Source organism: Carettochelys insculpta, chromosome 27 (genome assembly GCF_033958435.1).
Source record: "Carettochelys insculpta isolate YL-2023 chromosome 27, ASM3395843v1, whole genome shotgun sequence".
Classification (NCBI taxonomy): Eukaryota; Metazoa; Chordata; order Testudines; family Carettochelyidae; genus Carettochelys; species Carettochelys insculpta.
In genome coordinates, this window is record NC_134163.1 from 3,503,415 (window position 1) to 3,522,869 (window position 19,455).

Consider the following 19,455-nt stretch of genomic DNA (forward strand, 5'->3'; position numbering starts at 1 on the left):
GGCCCTTCTGTCATGCCCAGGCCTTCAAATCAAATGCCTGTTGGCTGCTGAAGCACTGCAAAGTGCTGAAGTTACATCCTCACTGGTCAGCAATTTCGTGTTTCATCTTAGAGGCTGGTGCCACAAATGGCCTTCTCCATGCATCTGACTTCTCACCTCTTGTCCAGGAGCCACCAGTGAGCCTGACACACCATGGACTAGGCATCAGAGGAATGCTCCCTGCGCTCTCTGACTGACAGCAGAAAGGTAAGAGCAGTCTGAGATGTCTTCAAAAGAACCCCCGGGAGACACATCCCAGGCCTTTTTGTCTGGACTATCCCAAAGGTCACTCAGAGGCCAGAGTCACATGGGAAGGGGCAGAGCTGATCTGACTCAGAGGTCAGGGCTGGAGGGAAGGAGGCGAGCTTGAATGTCCTCTGGCTCATAAGTTAAGATCATCACAATCTAACCCTCTTGCTTCTGCAGGACTGTAGGTCTGTCTACAGTACATTTATGCCGAAAGGCATTGCTGCAAAGTGGCTGTTAGAACACCTTGTACTTGCAAAGATTGAGCCAAATCTTCAGCTGGTGTAAGTGGCATGCTCATTTACACCAGTTTTGATCTGACCCAACATTTCTAGTTATTTAGTTTGATTCATGCACATTCTTCAGTAAAATGGGACACCCCTCCCTCCCCAACTCAGAAAGCTCCTGTCAGTTCTGGACTCTGCATACAACAAAACAGTCAACAGCTAGAACCTGAATCAAGCTAGAAGCAGAAGCACATGGACCACGTTCACTGAGGCTCATGGCATCTGACCCAGGCTACTTAAGACCAACAGCAGTGCCGGGACTAAGCTGTCTGGGGAGTAAATACACACTTTCAGCCAGGATGACTCATGATTTATATTACATGAGTCTGAATGTGCACACACAGTATGTGCATGTCTCTATATACGTGGGCCCATGTATGTGCATTTATATTCCCCTGATATGATTCAGTGCAGCAGGCACACGCATAAAGGTGAGCTTGCAGTTATTCCTCCTTTGGTCCACATATATATTTGCACATGCACAGGCTCTTTGAATTCATACAAGCATGTTTACACACCCAATCTAGGTTCCTGCACACGTATGTTTGTGCCTCCCAAACACACAGTGCTTCCATGCATGTACACACAATATGAACTCTCTAAACTGCCAGCAATGCTTTTATTTTCCTTTTTCTTTCCATTAGGGATGAACATTTGTCAGACTTCACAGTTGGGTTTAATGTCCACCTAATTTAACTCTACACTACCAGGAACAATGGTGCAAGTTTAAACAGGTTCCCAGGCTGCAGCTTTCCAGCAAGCAGGGTGGGACCAGGGATCCTCTGACTATTATCATCAGACACTAGAAAGAGAGTGCCAGTGAACTGCCCAGCTGCACATTTCCAGCAGCCCTAAATGGGCTTCATAACCAGGACACTGCTGCTCAATTATAACTAGTCACTAGTCTGAACTCTCTAACACTGAGAAAAATCAGCAGCAGCAGCCCATTTGATTTAGGTGACCATCTGTCCCATTTTAGCCAGGACACTCCATTGTTTTAGCTCCCTGGAGAGCGTCCCAACATTTTTTTTTAAAAACAGGCTAATTGTCCCATTTAAGCCGTGTCTACACGTGCACATTACTTCGAAGTAGCGGCACTAACTTCGAAATAGCACCCGTCACGGCTACAGGTGTTGGGCGCTATTTCGAAGTTGAAATCGACGTTAGGCGGCGAGACGTCGAAGTCGCTAACCCCATGAGGGGATGGGAATAGCGCCCTACTTCGAAGTTGAACGTCAAAGTAGGGCACGTGTAGATGATCCGCGTCCCGCAACATCGAAATAGCGGGGTCCGCCATGGCGGCCATCAGCTGAGGGGTTGAGAGACGCTCCGTCTCCAGCCCCTGCGGGGCTCTATGGTCACCATGTGCAGCAGCCCTTAGCCCAGGGCTTCTGGCTGCTGCTGCTGCAGCAGCTGGGGATCCATGCTGCATGCACAGGGTCTGCAACCAGTTGTCGGCTCTGTGGATCTTGTGTTGTTTAGTGCAAGTGTGTCTGGGAGGGGCCCTTTAAGGGAGCGGCTCGCTGTTGAGTCCGCCCTGTGACCCTGTCTGCAGCTGTGCCTGGCACCCTTATTTCGATGTGTGCTACTTTGGCGTGTAGACGTTCCCTCGCAGCGCCTATTTCGATGTGGTGCTGCGCAACGTCAATGTTGAACGTCGACGTTGCCAGCCCTGGAGGACGTGTAGACGTTATTCATCGAAAATCGAAATAGCCTATTTCGATGTAGCGTGCACGTGTCGACGTAGCCATATTGTAATGCAAGGACCTGAATTTTAAAGAGACAGCTCCGTAAGCAGCAGGGACCGTCTATTGAAAGAGCTAGCTGGAGAGATTGGAGGAGGTAGAAAGGCTCTTTAAACAGACTGTTTAAACACGATGCTGGCAGCAGCCCCTGCAGTGATGGGATGGGGTGCAGGAGGGGCAAGGGGGTCAGGCTGCATGGCTGCTGCGCACTCTGCTCACGCTGCCTGAGGACAGAGGGGCTGTGTCTCAGATATTCCCCCCCACCCAAACACTGCTGCGGGTAACAGGATTGGGATACAGCGGGCAGGGCCCTATGGCAGGGAATGGGGAGCAGCCACTTGGGGGAAAGGGGGACAGCTGCTGGGGAGCTGCACTTCGCTTGGTAGCCCACAGGCAGCGCAAACAGGCAAGTCTCTGGAGTAAAGGGCAGCTGGGCCCAGGCCAGGGGTTAGATGGGGGGTTTGGAGGAGTCCCATGAAGGGTGGGGGCCAGGGCTCAGGAGGGAGCAGACAGAGGGACAAGGAAGGTGAATCGTGGAGGAGGGCTGGTAGGGCTGGATTAGGGCTATTAGATTTTGTGGAGCCCCCTATGGTCTGGAGTGATCAGAGGTCCAGAACATGGGAGGGGGGTTCCAAGCTGAACCAGAAGGGTGGGGTGTTAGGTAGGGCAAGTGTGCTCCAGACAGGAGTGCGTGCTCTAAGGTAGTCTGAGATGAAGGGCTGGGGTACAGCAGGAGGGGGCTCCAGGCTGGGGCCCAGGGGTTTGGAGTGTTGGTTAGGGGATCATCCTGGCCCACCGATAGATCAGAGGCAAAGGGAGCAAGTGCCTAGGTCCCCAGGTGATTTAAAAGCATTTGAGAGCCCTAGACCCTTTTAAATTGCTCAGGCAGGTGTGACAGGTGGAAACGCCCCCTTTGGGGTTGGTACCCCCTCCTCCATTCTTTCTGTCTGTCCCTTCAGCGCCCCTACCCCTTCCAGAGGCAGTGGAAACTGAAAACTGATCAATAATTTGAAAAGAAAAATCCTGTATCACTTTACTAATTGATGCATGGTACGTAAAACTGGAAGGACTTCAGACATCAGGTACGTCTACACTTAGAGAAATCTTCGAAATAGCCATGCTAATGGTCCTATCTTCTAGGAATAAGGGGAAAAGGACCCTCATTTGGACGAGCCACGCAGGAGCGAAAAGCGGCAATTTCGAAGTGTCGTGGCTGGCATATGCATGAATGAATATGCATTTCAGCACCTCATTAGTATTCTTCAAAATGGCCATCAGCATGGCTATTTTGAAGATTTCTCTAAGTGTAAATACAGCCATCCTGTTTATTTGTTTGACTTTTCAGTTAGAGTTGGATTTCCAGGTAAGTGATTTTCCTCAAGTTTTAGCATATGTTTGCAGAGGAGCATTTGAACCATTAGGCTGCAGCCCTTATCTTAATTTGGCCGGGCCCTGGGGAATGGGGGAGCTAGCTAAGACAGGTCTGTGAGGTGGAGGTAGCCCAAAGGCAGTAACTAGGAAACAAACAGGCACCATAATTTATCTGACCTAGTAGGTTTCATTCTTGGTTTGTTTGTTTTTTTGTTTGTTTTTTTTTTTATAAACACTGCTGCAAAAATATCAAATGGCTTACATTGTTCCAGAACTCATCCCCAGAGCTCCTCCCTGTTCCCAGCCTCCTGGACCTTATCCCTGACTCCTTCCCTCCTGCACACACCCAGCCCTGATTTCATGCTGCTCACTTCCATACCTCCGCCTTCTCCCACATACCTCCAGCCCCTTGTTCTGGCTCCTGCACCTCTCTCTCTCTCTCTCTCTCTCTCTCTCTCTCTCTCACTACCACCCCTCACACTAGTAGCCCACATTCTGGAGCACAGCAAGATGAGGACAAGGCAGGCATTTTTATAGAGCAATAACCATTTAATTGTAGGTATATATTTTTAATTTTTACCTATTTTGTTATAAAATGATTATATAAAATGTTATATATATAAAATGTTATATCATTTAAATGGGTGCTCAGTCAACTTAATGTTATATTGAATATCTGTACTGCATAGTTCTAATGGATTGCCACCAAGCAATTTTACCAGGTGTCCTGTATTTCACATAGGGAAAGATGGTCACCCTGTCTTTGAGAATAATGGCATTCAACCTGTGTCAACCTGGGGCAAGAGGTTCAGAACCAGACCACATGATTATGAACGGTTCCTGTGGTTGGCCTATGATTCTTATGAAAGGGTGGGATACATTAACTACTGTTTCACAGTCTAAGAAAATGTGTAATTCAGCAATAAATCTAGCGGGAGCAACAACAGAAGCCCTTGCTCTTCTTGTTATTCAGCATATTTCCAAAGCTGGGGAAGAATTTTAGCTAAGACTATGTCTACACTTGCACTTGATCAGCAACATGGGGGCTCAAAAAAACCAAGAATGATGAAGTTTAGCAGCAGCAAGTGAAAGACAATACTGCTTTGTGGGCATGAGTCTTCTGCTTCTGAGAAAATGAACTCCCCTTGTAGTGGGTGGAAGTATTCTCTCTGCACTCTTCTGCCTGCATAAGAGAATCTCTCCTTTGTGCTGTTAGGCTCCCTCCCCACCTGAGGCACCAAGGTCTTAACCCAATGAACTGCAGTCACCAGCATGGGCGCACCCACCACTGCAATATATGAAACCTTATTTACAGCAATGCTGGAGAAATCCTTACAGGTACTCTCATGTAGCCATCTGTACAATGCCTTGCCCAGCTCTGGTGCTGCATGCATTCTGACTAACAACGACACTGATGGCAGGCGTATGCATTTATGGAAGTTGGCATGTCTCCAGAGCAATCACCCTGGGAAAGCTAATCTGAGGTGGTGCTTCAGTGGAAGGTAAAGGCCAGGCACATTGTATACGGCAGGACCAGGTAACCAACAGGATCAGAGTGTTAATACAGGGGAAATGGAGGCCTGTCCACCCTGTAGAATTCAGGCTCAGTGTGAGGCCTGTAGGCCCCTAACAACTCTTGTCCTCTTTAGATGATTAATTCAATACAGAAAATCAAGAAATTTTTTTGCAACCCAGATACACTGGGCTAAAGTGGTTTACTCCCAAAGTAGGTCTGGCCTGTTCCACTCCTCTGCCTCTTGGAATCCAGGTTCATCTCTTTCCTTAAACTCAGCAGCCAGATTTATGATGTAAATCAGCATAGCTCCATTAACTTCAATAGAACAAGTTACAGCTGCTGCTAATATAGCTGCACAACTCCACTTTAACAAGCCTTGCATTTGGGTTAAGAAAAGAAAGATCCCCGCTTCCAGCCCCTGGAAGATGTGTGGTGGTTTACAGTACACATTTCCTTCCACCAGGGCTGTGTCATTTTTGTTTCTTTAAATGGCATTCTAGAAAACTGGAGAACAGAGTCTTCCCCTAACCATCTGTCTGCACTGTTTCCTACATCACTGCTTAATAACAGTGAACACAAAATTCCCATCCTTAGCAAATAATCTATTTGCCTGGTATAATTTGCCTTAGACAAACACAGAAACTACAGAGCAGCAGGAGCCTGTAGAGCTGCAGGAATCTCAGCAGTTACAGAAAGCTGGGGATCAAGTCGCTGTTTCCCAAATGCCTACACTTACAGGCCAAAAAGGACAACTGATTGTCTAGTCTGTCCACAACACACCACAGACACAGAACTCCCCCCAGATAATTGCTAATATCAATCTTTTAAAATAATGCCCAGTCTTGATTCAAAAACTGTCACTGATGGAGAATCCACCACAACACCTGCTAAATTGTTTCAGTGCTTACCTATTCTCCCCATTAAAACTTTACTGCTTATTTCCAGTTTTACTTTGTCTAGCTTCATCTTGAAGTCACTAGATCACATTCCACATCTCTCTGCTAAACTACTCCGTGCTGCCAAACTCCAGAGTGAACTACAAATGACAGGGTTCCTTCTCTCAAGGATTCTATCAGCTTCCAATGCAGCCAGAGCATTACTATATGAACTACTGATAGGGTGCCTGAAAAATTTCTTACTGGATACCCATGCTTCATGTATGGAGCACGTAATCTGGGGACAGGAAACCACAGTAACTTCAATCACGTAAAGCCTGGACAAAACCTGTCTGCCTGCTGCATTTCAAATGTGCCCATCACTGTGGTGTCAAAGTGCCAGTGACATAAAAGGAGCACACTGCAAACCCACAGCTATCTCCTTTGCTTCTGTAGATGTGGATGCAGCAGTCCACGGATCATTTCTGCAGATGCCAACTTTGTACCCATGTAGGGCTCTACATAAAAAAGCTACTCAAACAATTGGGTGTGAGGATCTCACCTCTGCCCCACTCCATTCAGCCTTGGCAGGGAGCCTCCCTGCTAGCAGATCTGACTGCTGTCTGGGGACCACCCTGGGGTCTGGGGCTAACATTACATCGCAAAAGGAAGGAAGGAAGGAAGACCCTCCCCCGCCCTTGGCTCCCCTCAGCAAGCTGGGATTTGAGGATGGAGCCAGGGCTCCCCCCAGCCCAGGTCTCAGGCCATGACCCCCAAGGCAAAGCCCACCACAGCAGCCCTCCGGAAAGCCCCCTTGGCGGCTTCCACGCTAGTCCGCCAGGACAGCTGCGGGCGGGGCCGCTGAGCGAGCAGCGAAGCCCGGCCAGCCCCGAGGGGCCGTGTCATCGCGTAGCCGGACTCGCAGCCCCGCAGGGCCAGTCCCCGCGTGGGGCACCGAGCCCAGTGGCAGAGGCGGGTGGCCCCGCTCAGCGTCGGCACCTTACCCCGACGTCGGGCGCCGGCTGCACCTGTGCGAGCGGCGCGGGGCTCGTGTAGCCGCCCCAGCGCCTCCCGGGGACCGCAAACCTCGCGCGCGGCTCGGCGCCGCTCCTCGCCCGCCACCTCTGCCCGCCAGCGGCTCGGCCGGCCCGGCGCCCTTCCGCGCACATCTGGCCAATTGCGCGCCAGGGGTGGGCCGGGCCCCGCCCCGCCCGGAGGCGCCGCCTCCCTCCGCGCCAGGAATGCGGAGCCGGGGTCCGAGAGGCGCTGGGGGCGGCGCTGGGCATTTCCCCTCCCGGGTTTCCGAACAGGCCCCGCCGGACTCCGGACGCCGCCGCCGGCCCTGCGAAGACTGGGCGGCTCGCGCGAGCTCCAGCCCGGAGCGCCCGGCCTCCGCGCCGCCTGCCTTAGCAGCCGGGCATCGGTCTTCGGTTGCCTTGCAGCTGCTCCTCGCCGGGGCACGCACCCGCCCGTGCTAGGCGCTGTACAAACCAGCCGGCCTTGCTGCAGACAGCCAGTTGCGTGCCCGCAGCGTGCAGGCTCTAGGCTCTCCCTGCTTGTGGAGTAGTGGTCTTTGTTAGTGCTGCGTGACACCTAGGGCAGGGGTGAGCGAACTTTTTACTTCTGGCCCCACTTTTCATCCCTGCAAATACCAGCAGCCCCCCCCCCCCCACCTGTCTAAGGTAATCCAGCTGCGACGGAAATTGTGGTTATGTTCATATGAAAAGAAAAAAACCCTTTCAGCATGTGTAAGAAAATAAGTCTGTAAATGTAAAAACTTTATTAATCAGTATGTAAATGTGAAAACACATGTATAAAAGCAGTAACATTTCAACATTTGTATTGAGACGGATGAGCCTGACGCCAGCAGCACAACAGCTGTGCCCTCTTAGGAAATTTCATGCCCCCTGAGGCCCCACTTTGCGCACCCCTGTCCTAGGCCACCACCCTCAAGTGCAATCAGGGTAGAGGGTGGCATATTTTGAAAAAGGTTAAGCGGGACACAGGGACTCCAGCAGGCAGTGCCAGGTGCAGGATCACTGGCTGGGGGCAGGGAGTTTCTCTGACAAGTCCCTCATCCCCCATTTATGCGAAAATGTCTGGCGAGACCAGGAGATTCAGGGCTGTCCCGCAGACTGTGGGATGATGTCTGGCAACCAAAATCAGGGACCAATTGCACCAGGTGCTGCACAGCAGTAGAACACTCTATAGAGGAAATAACCACTTTGGCATGGGCATTATTTAGGCCATGCGTACATTTAAAAGTGATGCCCACATGGCCTGTGGGGGTTCAAGGTACATTGGAATTGCTGCTATCATGTGACAGCCAACACAGTAAAAAACACAAACTGCTAATATTACTTAATGAGGGGTTATAACCCTCTGCTGTCTTCTCTGGAAAAGCGTAAGGGAGCCGGGGTAATGACACCAATGGTTTCACTGACTGTTTTTCTCACAGTGTTAATGACAACCTGTGTGTACACAGAAGTGTAGGTTAATCGAGGCAGGTTCAGCATTAACATTGTTTATGACACTTTTGAGAACAGTTTAATACTTGAGTGAATGAGTGGGAACTGAGTACCGGTGCCTAGGGAATGGCTCTCCTGGGATCAATAGAGCCTTTCAAAGCAAAAGGAAGAACGTGGGTAGCCCAGAAGCCGGTCTGGGAAGACCACAGACATTCCTCCATCTCTGAAAGGCCGGTACAATCTCCTATTCTGCCTGTGTGAGAGAGGGTCACACTTTTAGGGGCAGTTTCCTTTGTTCCTGACCAACAGCACAAGCCTCCTCATTGGGATAGCTGAGGAGAGACTCTAGGCTGCACTTGGCAGAATCTTTATGGTTAGAAGCCTCCAGAATGTCAACGACTCTATCGAGATGTAGCCTGTAGAGTGTCTAAGCAGAGGCATGAGGCCTCTGGGGAGGATCAAGGCTTCTCTCACTTCATTATGGCTATATAGGAGGAGGTTCCCCAAACTCTCTTGTATTGTAACATGGGGTTATGGTCTGGAAAAAGTCAAAAGTGCAAATCCACCCTCCCCATACCATAGACTGAGAGCTCCCAACATTATTTCTAAATGCCTGTAGTTTGGCTATTTAACTACTATTTCAGTCTCAATCTGCAGAGGAATTGGGGCCATCGACTTTCCAAAGATGGCTGTCAGATGTTGAACTATTTTTAAAGTTGTCCTAGTACAAAAGACATCTTAAGTGTGACCTTGTAAAGATGGCTTCGTTACTTCCAGGTTCACCGACTGTCATGAATTTTCTTATGAATGCGCTGGCCACTTTTACACAGGGACTTGAGGGTCAGGCTGAATTCTTTCCTTCTTCCATCTTACAGAAAAAATATTCTATAACCCAGGTTCTCCCCCATGACACCACTTTCTCCACAGTGTTTGCACATGTTGGGGTTGTGCTACTAGATAAATAAAACAACTGGCACAGATTTCAACTGCAGGTGGGTTTGCTAGTTCCCTGCAGACATGCACAGGTGTAAGTCCTAGGCAGGGCATCCAGGTGCTCATATGTGCGTCTGCAGGCTGGGTGAGGGAGATGGGACATGTGTTGCTTGAGCTGTAAGGTCTGTCCTCGTATCCTACAGCTAAGGGGATTTTAACACCAGCAATGGAGCAATGCTAATGTTATTGAAAATGCTCTAACCACAGCCCCACAAGGTCCTGTGCCCCAGCCACCCACTGCATCAACCCCCACACAGAGCCCCTTACATAGCCCCCAACTGTCCCATCCACCACATAATGCTCTTTACATAGCTCCCAACTGATCCAACCCCCACACAGGGCCCCATACACCAGCCCCCACAACTGCCTCAACCCCCATACAGTGCTTCTTACACAGCTACCAACTGTGCCAGCCCGCACACAATGCCCCATACACCCACTCTAACTCTGTACCTCCCCAAATGCTTGCAGTGATGTTCAGACAATTGGCTTTGCCCTTAAACATTGCACAAGAATAAGTGCCAGCATGCTGGCTGGGAACATCGCCCCATAGCCTCCAGGGCAAGACACAGCACAGTCTCGGGGCAGATAAAGCACAAAGCTGAGCTGAAACATCCAGGGCCAGCTCCTTGCTGGTGTAAGTCCAGAGGTGGCAAGTGCTGTTCTTGAGTTGAGATGTCATGTGAGGGTAAACCAAACCTGCACCAATCTGCTTTGCAAGGGTCCCAACACAAACTGAGCAGGGAGTTGACAGAGATCCTGAGGGCACAGCTGGGCCCTGGCAAGGGCCAGTAGACAGCTCAGTTCTTGTCTCTGTTAAGAACTGGAAAGCAGGAGCAAACAGCAAGGTAAAGTAGTGAATGGACTATACTCCCTAACCAGGAGGGCAGCTCTGGCCTTGTCTGGGCATTTGAGGCTGGGAGAGGCAAGAGCCATATCCAGGCCCCAGGCACTTCTCTTCACCACCACCACCCCCAGTTTAGCACAAGAGGAGCTGTGAGTTCTCTGCACAGTTCCCACATCCGGGCAAACACACCGAGCTTGGGGGCCTAGGAATGGAGATTGCAGGGACAGTAGAAGAGTCACGGCAACAGTAGTGGCAGTGAACTAGGGAACAAGGAAATCAGCACAGGGGGGCAAAAGAATGAGATGGTCCTGAGCTCAGACCAGAAGCTCCCCAGAGACAGCTCCCCCCAGGTGGGCAGGCAAGGCTGGCATTGCAGTGAGCAGGATGATTCGTCCAACCCCTCTTTGGCCTGAAGGAGCTAGGGGACCCAGTGGGGGTCAACTGCCCCTTGAAAAGAAGCAAAGAGGAAGCTGATGGCAAGCATGGGCAGTGAGTATAAGAGGGGGTATAAGAGTATAAGGGGAAAGCCCTGCCCAGACTCCACCCCCCAGCATCTACCCCCCAGGCTCCTCAGGCTGCTTGCACTTCAGCCCTGTGTTGCCAGACTTCTTTGTGCTCCAGGGCCAGGGAGACTGGGGTCACGGGAGGGCGGAGATCAGAGTGGCTGGGGTGGGGTTAGAGGGGGAGGTCAGAGACAGGTGGAAGGCCAAGGCCACAGGCAGCCCATGCTCTGGACCTTGCTCAGGAAAGGGAAAATGCAGACCAGGGAAGACAGACATGCCTAGGACTAGGAGAGACATGCATGCAGCCCTTTTGCTGGTTTAAAGACATTTTGTCTCAGGCTAGGAAGTGTTCCTAGGGTTAAACAGACAGCGCTTTGTTTTGGTTCGGTTCAGTACGCTGTCCACAGACTCTGAAAGGTACCAAATGCTGTAGGACCCACTGGGTAAACATGGGCGATGCCCAGATGCGGTAACCCAAGGATGTGATTTAGGAGGGGATAATCGTGGGAATCCACCCCGAGAGGAAAAGACACAAGACCTGAGACTGGAAGGTGAATCCAGAAAGGTACAACTAGGCCTGTGACCATGAGAAGGAACCTCTTCCCTGGATTCTGCTCCCTCCAGCCTCCCACTAGAGCCCCCATCTCAGAAATGCCAGGGTAAGGGCTGTTCAGCCACACTCTGAGATCACCTTAACTATAGCAAACTGAGCTCTTGCTCTTGGTTTTGAAAATTGTTCCTTTCTCTGGGGCGCCTGGCTGAAGGAACCATTATAAACAGCTCCTCCCCACCTCCCCTACTACAGGCAAGATCTCCATTTCTCCTCGTCCACTGTAAGGAAATGCTCCCCCACCCCACAAGAAAACGTTGCTGTCAGTTACCAGCCCCACTGAGCACTGAACACGTGCAATGTGATGACATTAGTCTCACTGTGGGAGCCACCCAGTTGCCTTGCCTCCAGTGCTCAGCTCAAACAAGGCATGAGCAGAGCATTTGCAGGGATAGAAAGCAGACAGAGTCAGTGGGCCTGGTTCTCTACACTTGCCTCAGGGTCAGGACTGCAGTGGGAGTCTAAGCACTTTCCCATTTCCCTAGAGATATTTTGGCAAACCTTCCAGAAACAGCCCATATTTCCCTGGCTTCAGAAGGATTCCACAGTGAAATTCACCAGTCCCTAGCACAGCTACTGAAGAGAGCTGTTAATGGTTAACCAGTAAGCCTCACCCTAAATGACTAGTTAACCAGTGGGGCTGGAGCCCCATGGGGCAATTGTGGATGGGGGCATTCCAGCCTGGCCAAAGCAGTCCTTGTAACACAGCGGCCAGGGGATGGGAGTGGCTGGACAGACCACAGCAGGCCAGCTGCAGGGGCTGCTCTGGACCCACTGGAGCACCCCCAGCCACGGCACACTGGGGATCAGGGTTGCTCTGCCTGGTTGGAGAGTCCCTGCCCACAGTGCGCTGGGAACTGGGGCTGCTCCAGCTGCACTGGAGTGCCACCACCCTTGGCAGCCCCATGGGCAGGAAAGCTCTAGTGGGGCTGGAGCAACCCCAGTCCACAGTGCACTGCCACCCCCTCTGTTTAGTTACCTGGTTGAACCTACCAGTTAACTGGTTAACCAATTAAACAGGATTTTACATCCCTACTTCTGAATACCCCGTGTCCCTTTGTTACCTTCCCTCTAGTTCCCGCTTCTGCTAATCAGCTGCAGGTGGCATTGCCTGCTGGCACAGTGAAGCAAGTGCAGCTTCTTATCTCAGGTACTACCTGGAACTCTTAGCAAGTTAGCCAATCTGGAAACTGGGAACGTTGGAGGCTTCTCATTTGTTTGGGCAAATTTTCGTTTCATCTTCATCAAGAGTGAGGGAGCCAAGCTGAGAAAAATACCATCTGTGCTTTTCAAATCCAGGGGTTTACTTTGGCCAGTCTCCAGCCCCAAAGTCAGCGCTGCTCCGCCTGCAACCTCAACAGAGTGACTTCCTGCCATTGATGTGCCGTAAACACACTGAAGCCTTGGGGAAAAGCCTGCACATTAAACATTCAACACAAACACTTCCCCATGGAGGGGCTAATGTGCAATGCCACAGAGTCCACAGACAAGAGACCAACTGCTCAGCCCCTGCTGTGCCAGATCCTGAGCTTTGGTTGGAAATACATCCTAGACACTTCTTCTCCGCTTGTGCGTGCTCAGGAAAAATACTAGCCTGTGAGCAAATTGCCAGGCCCAGGGGAACTTACACCCCCCCCATTCCTCCCCTCCCTTGCCCCTTCAGGCTGAACTTCCTTCAGACTGAGGAGAGGACCTTGAACCCCACTAGAAGGGGACAGAAAAGGCTTCTCAGACCTACTGCTCCATCTCCACGGGCTGGGTCACAGCTGTCCCCGACAAAACACTACTAAGTGTGGCATCGAGTTTCTGTCTGAAAGACTCAAGTGTTGACAGCGCCCACCTTTCCCTGGGACAGGGTCCTCCATGAGATCTCCCCCTGCAGGAGCTACTTCCTTTCCTTCACCTTGAATATTCCCTTTCCAAGGGTCTCCTGAGCTGTGAAGCTTCAGGCTAAAGGCTGGTTTTTGAATTGCCTCAGCACATTTTTCCAGATTGTTGTTGGCTGCCTATTCACTTCCCTAACTGCCTCTGAACTGCCAGACCCTTGCAGAAGAGACAAGGCCAGTGAAGTAATGTCTTATGTCAGGGGTCAGCAACCCCTGGCATGGCAGCCAAGAGTGGCATGTGAGTCAGTTTTCATTGGCATGTGAGACAGGAGCTCAGTCCTACCCCTCCTCCCTCTTTCTCAAAACCATAACTCTTGTGGACTAACAAAAGACCAGCTAATGCTACCAACCACCACCTACACCCAGGGTGGCCAGCCCCACAGCTCTTGAGCTGCATGCAGCTCTTTGAGCCATTCAGTGCAGCTCCTCCTCACAGCTGCTTGCTGGGAGTGCCATCCACTGCTCTGTGCACATGCCCCACCACTTGGTGGGAAAAAAGCATGGTGGCTGTGGTGGCTCTGGGGTGGCAGCAGCAGTGGTGGTGGCTCTGGTGAGCTGCCAGCAACAAATTAGAATCAGGGGTGGCTGGGGGTACGTGGCTCTGGGGGAGTGCACTGAGTTAGAGCGGGGAGATGGGAGGTGCTGGGACTGCCTGGCTCTGGAGAAGGGAAGGAGGATTGTGTTAGAGCAGGGAGCCTGGGGGTGTCTGGCTCTGGGGGACAGGTGGGGGACTAGGTTATAGCAGGAAGCTGGAAGTACCTGGTTCTGGAGGAGGGACAGGGATTGGGTTAGAGTGGGGGGACTGGGGGTGCCTGGCTCTGGGGGAGGGGGAAGGCATTGAGCCATAGAATCATAGAATACTAGAACTGGAAGGACCTCAAGAGGTCATTGGGTCTTATAGACAGATAGATAATACATGGCTCAGCACTCATTAGGCCTCAGGTGGAGTATTGTGTCCAGTTCTGGCCACCACATTTCAAGAAAGATGTGGAGAAACTGGAAAAGGTCCAGAGAAGAGCAACAAGAGCGATTAAAGGTCTAGAGAACACAAGCTATGAGGGAAGACTGAAATAACTGGGCCTATTTAGTTTGGAAAAGAGAAGACTTAGAGGGACATGACAGTGGTTTTCAAGTACCTCAAAGAGGGTTACAAGGAGGAGGGAGAAAAATTGTGATAGATAGATAGATAGATAGATAATATGTGTCTCTTTGCACTCTATCTCTGGCTCTTCATCCCTAACTGTTGGCCACCCTGACCTAAATGGTAATGCTCTGCATCTTAATTTATTTATTAGTGAAGCTGTTGTAAGTAGGACTATTAATGATCTTAAAAAGTACCACCAGCACTCAGACCGTACATAGAGGTCAAAAGGTCAAATTTCAGCCCTCTGCCTTGGAAAGGTTGCTGGCCCTGTCTTATATCCACCACTTTTTGTTGGTGAAAAAGAGCAGCTTTCATGCTCTAAGGACCTTCCGTGGAGCTCAAAACCTTTTCTCTCACCACCAGAAGTCAGTCCATTCCCTCATCCAGCTTCTTTCTCTCATATCCTGGGACCAACTTGGACACAGCAGCATTGCAGACAGTCTTTGGGGTACATTTGCTGGGAGCAGGAATACAAGGTGAGCTAGCCCCTCAGGTACATTCTGACCTTCAGTATCCTAGCCCCAAGTATTCAAAAGTCATGAGTTATCAGCCTAAAAAATCATGCATTGGCTTTAAATTAATGAAATTTTGTAATAAAATAGTGGTTGGGTGCTTTTTCCTGTGGCCATTTCACACTCATGCAATATCTTCAAGCTTTTATGCACAAGCACAAGGACTAGAATTTTTTTTTATTAAAATGAAAGACTAGAGTCTGACATAATCACATGACTCCAGAAGCTGGAGTTTTAAGAAAAACACCAAATTTTGTGTGAGTTGAAAACACTGGTTTGGTTTCCCATATGTCACTTCTGCGTCAGCTTCTTAGCCTGCCCCTGTAGAACAAATCCCTCTCCTGCATGTTGCATGCCTAGCTAACCATCTCTTCGGTGATACAGATTGCATATCCTCAGCTTGGGACGCGCTTTGTTTATTTGGCAGCTGTTCTTGATTCCTTATTATGGTTCTGCACCTGTTGGAACTTGCTAACAGGCAGGATCTCTGCTGCCTTCCTGTCCCTGAACTCCCTGGCTGTTTGCCACACAGGAAATTCTCTTCTGATAACGTTAGGGTCATTACAAACCCCACCACAGCCTGGGAAAATTCTGAATCCCCCTTTCTGACACTCCTTAAACCCCTCCTCTGTTTCACAACAGCTTGTGATTCTGGAATGGAATTGGCACAAGCTGACCCGAGTTGAGAGTGATTTATTTCAGTTAAACCTGTGTGAGGAGCCAGATTGTAGGGGAAGTGAGCAACATTCCCCAGAAGCACTCCCCCCATGGGAATAACACAGCAACCCAGAGAACAGTGAGGAGAGATAGCTGAAACAAGAAGGTTTGGTCACTGCTACCACACCAGAGCTCACTCCAGACAGCTTGCTGTGACTGTATCCGTCATGTCAGCATGGCTGCCAATGGAAGGACTGAGGCTAAACCAGATGATTAGCAGAGCAGCTGGATAAGAGAAGAAAGAAAAGAACCACCAGCTAATTTCACCTTCTTCCTCTCAACTCTCATCACAGTAAATTCAGTAAGGCCAAGTCAGCAGCTGCTGTCTCAGAACTTCTCACCCTGCTGGGGCGTGGCCTGAGTTGGGGTGAGGATGTTCCAGGCCAAGAGTGTGTGCCAAGGGTTAGGCAATAGGATTTCTGTTGTACCAAGCAAGTGGAGACATGGCAACTGTAGACCCGTAAAGCGACCAGTGTCAAGAGCTCAGTGGTGCATCTCAAGTCCAAAGGTCAAGCCTGGTGTTTTCTCTTAGGAGCAGAGGCTGTTGGGGTAGTGACCCTGTTCTGTGCTACAGGTTGTTAAATATGGCTAAAAAGTTGTAAACAACCAAAGCACAATTAAGGACAAGGCCACTCAATTTCAACATGTAACACACTTGTAAAGTTTCTGTCTCAGCCTTGCATTGCTGCTGATCATGAATGTCCTAGATACCAAGCTGTGCAGGGACCTTCAAAATAGTCACATTTTGGTTTTTCAGGAGGACAAAAAATGCCAACCAGTCCTGGTGCTCTGATCCTATCCTTTGTGATGCTGGCAAACCAGGTCAGCCCAGGGCTACGGGCCAATTCACTTGTGTTTGTGTCAGAGGAAGAAGTATGCTGCTGCATGGCTCCTGCAAGGAGCATGCAGGCTGGGTGCTTGGCTGCAGGAGGAGGTGCTGCGCACTTCCAGCCCAGCTCTCAGGGAAGGAGAGGAAAGTGCACAGTTTGCTGCATTCGTTCCCCCTGGCTGAGGGTGGGGGGAGCAGGGGATAGATAGTATAATCATAGAATTCTAGGGCTGGAAGGGACCTCAGGAGGTCATCAAGTCCAGCCCCCTGCCCAAAGCAGGATCAACCCTGACTAAGTCATCCCAGCCAGGACTATGTCAAGCTGAGACTTAAAAACCTCTAGGCACGGAGAGTCCACCACCTCTCTCAGTAACATATTCCAGTGCTTCACCACCCTCCTGGTGAAATAGTTTTTTTCCTAATATCCAACCTACACCTCTCCCTCTGTAACTTCAGACCGTTGCTCCTTGTTCTGCCACCTGTCACCATTGAGCACAGTCTGTCTCCATCCTCTTTAGAGCCTCCTTTCAGGATGTTGAAGGCTTCTATCAAATCGCCCCTCAGTCTTCTCTTCTGCAAACTAAATAAGCCCAAATCCCTCAGCCTCTCCTCATAGGTCTTGTGCTCCAGCCCCTTAATCATTTTCCTTGCCCTCTGCTGAACCTGTTCCAACGTATCCACATCTTTTTTATACTGGGGGACCCAAAACTGGACACAATACTCCAGATGTAGCTTCACCAGTGCCAAGTAGAGGGAAATAATAATTTCTCTAGATCTGCTGGAAATGCTTCTCCTAATGCACCCCAATATGCCGTTAGCTTTCTTGGCTACAAGGGCAACTGTTGACTCATATCCAGCCTCTTATCCACTGTAATTTCCAAGTCCTTTTCTGCTGCACTGCTACTTAGCCAGTCGGTCCCCAGCTTGTAGCAATGCTTGGGATTCTTCCATCCCAAGTGCAGGACCCTCCACTTCTTGTTGCACCTCATGAGATTTCTTTTGGCCCAAACCTCTAATTTGTCTAGGTCACTCTGGACCCTATCCATACCCTCTAATGTATCTAACTGTCCCTCTAGTTTAGTGTCATCTGTAAATTTGCTGAGGGTGCAATCCATCCCTCATCCAGATCATTAATAAAGATGTTGAACAGCACTGGCCCTAGAACCCATGCTTGGGGCACTTCACTCAAAACTGACTGCCAAACAGATATTGAGCCATTGGCCACTACCTGTTGGGCCAATCCATCAGTCCAGCTTGCTATCCACCTTACAATCCATACTTTTTTAACTGTGTTTTTATTTCTCACTCTCTGACAGTGATTGGCAGGGAAAGAGCAAACAGCCTCTTAGTATGAAGTGGCGGGGGCGGTCCTCCCACATGCCCCTAGCCTGCTGCCCCAACTCCTGCAGCACACACATCCCCATCACTGGGCTCCTTTTCACAGTTGCCAACCCTGACTCTTGAACCCCCTACCCTCCAACCCTCTGCCTGAGCTCCTCCTCACAACCCAGCCCTCATTCCTGCACCACCATGAATCCCAACCCTTTGCCTTGAGCCCCTCCTCACATCCCCAAACCTGACTCCTAACCCTCCCACTCTTCCCACTCTCTGCCCTGAGCCCCTCCTAACACCCCCAACCCTGACTGCTGCACCCCTCACTGCCCACACTCTGCCTTCAGCCTCCTATATTCCAACCCACACTTAAATTTCTTGCAGATACTTTTGTATCACAACTCCCTCAAGTTCCTGCCCTGAGGGCCCCCCCCAGTGGGGGTTGTGATAGGATAGTACTTGCAAAAATGTAAGTTACTTAGTGTACATCAAAGCCATTTTTAATGCATAAGTGTATATTCAGAGGTTTGAACGCTAAGAACACTAATGGATAGTTACTCGTATTGTTCTTACTTATCTATTTCTAATGTAACCGAACAGCAAACATTTGCATTTGTTTATAACCCTGTATCTAAATTAGCCACCAAAGGAAGCTTGTGAAATGTTAATGGAGGACTTAAGGTCTTTAACGTAAAATCCTAATTTCAAAACAAGTGGGCATTGTGTGTGATGACTGAGGTCAAGGACTCTAACTGCATTCCTCAACACGTCATCAAAGAAAAAAAACATGGTACAGACGCTGTCAGTTCTCTTCCGTGTGAAGATACTATAAATATAGATTCAAAGAAAGACCCTTTGTCTCTGGACAGTTTGGCTTCTAAAGGCAGAAAAACTGAAGAAGAAGACGTAGAACCCCAGAATTACTTTAGGTGGCTCTGGAAAAGACTACTGGGGGGAACTGGAAACATCACTGACACCATTAGGACTTACCAACTGTGACTCTTCTGGTACTATATTTTACCAGCTTTAACCACTCAGTAAGTTTTGTTCTTTTTTCTCAGCTAATAACCCTACAGTTAGTTTATTCTAGAAATGGATGCCAGCAATGTCTTTAGTAGAGAAAGGCCACAAGATCCCAGGTCTGCAAAACTAGCTTCACTGTGAGAGACTTTTAAGGCACTTGATCTGTTTAGCTTATCCAAGAGCACATTAAGAGGTGGCTGCATCAGTGTACAAATGCCAACAGAGGGGGTTTCCAATACTAAAAGGCTTTGGCATCTAGCAGACAAAATCACAACAAGGGTTGAAAGCTGAAGCTAGATACATTCAGACAAGAAATAACTACAATTAACCACTGAGAGACAATTAACCATGCTTTCCTGCCTGGCAATGGTGAACTCTTTATCTGTTGAAGTCTTTAAATCAAGACAGGAATGACTTTCAAGCAGATCATCTTTAACTCAACTTTGAGATGTTGGCCTTGATGCTGATCACAATGGAGCCTTCTGACACTAAACATTATGAATTCCCATATT

General features: G+C 49.7%; 1 protein-coding gene across 3 annotated transcripts in view; it reads right to left on the reverse strand.

The window, feature by feature from the left end:
- The window catches only part of KANK3 (KN motif and ankyrin repeat domains 3), a 69,730-nt gene extending 62,450 nt beyond the window's left edge, over positions 1-7,280 (reverse strand). For 2 of the 3 annotated variants that reach the window (XM_074977956.1, XM_074977953.1), the window contains exon 1: positions 7,084-7,280. In XM_074977956.1, the coding sequence (XP_074834057.1) occupies positions 7,084-7,248 (165 nt within the window). In that variant the 5' untranslated portion in view covers positions 7,249-7,280. The remainder of the gene's footprint in view (positions 1-7,083) is intronic. The other variant, XM_074977954.1, reaches the window with a different exon arrangement.
- Between the last annotated feature and the right edge of the window lie 12,175 nt (positions 7,281-19,455).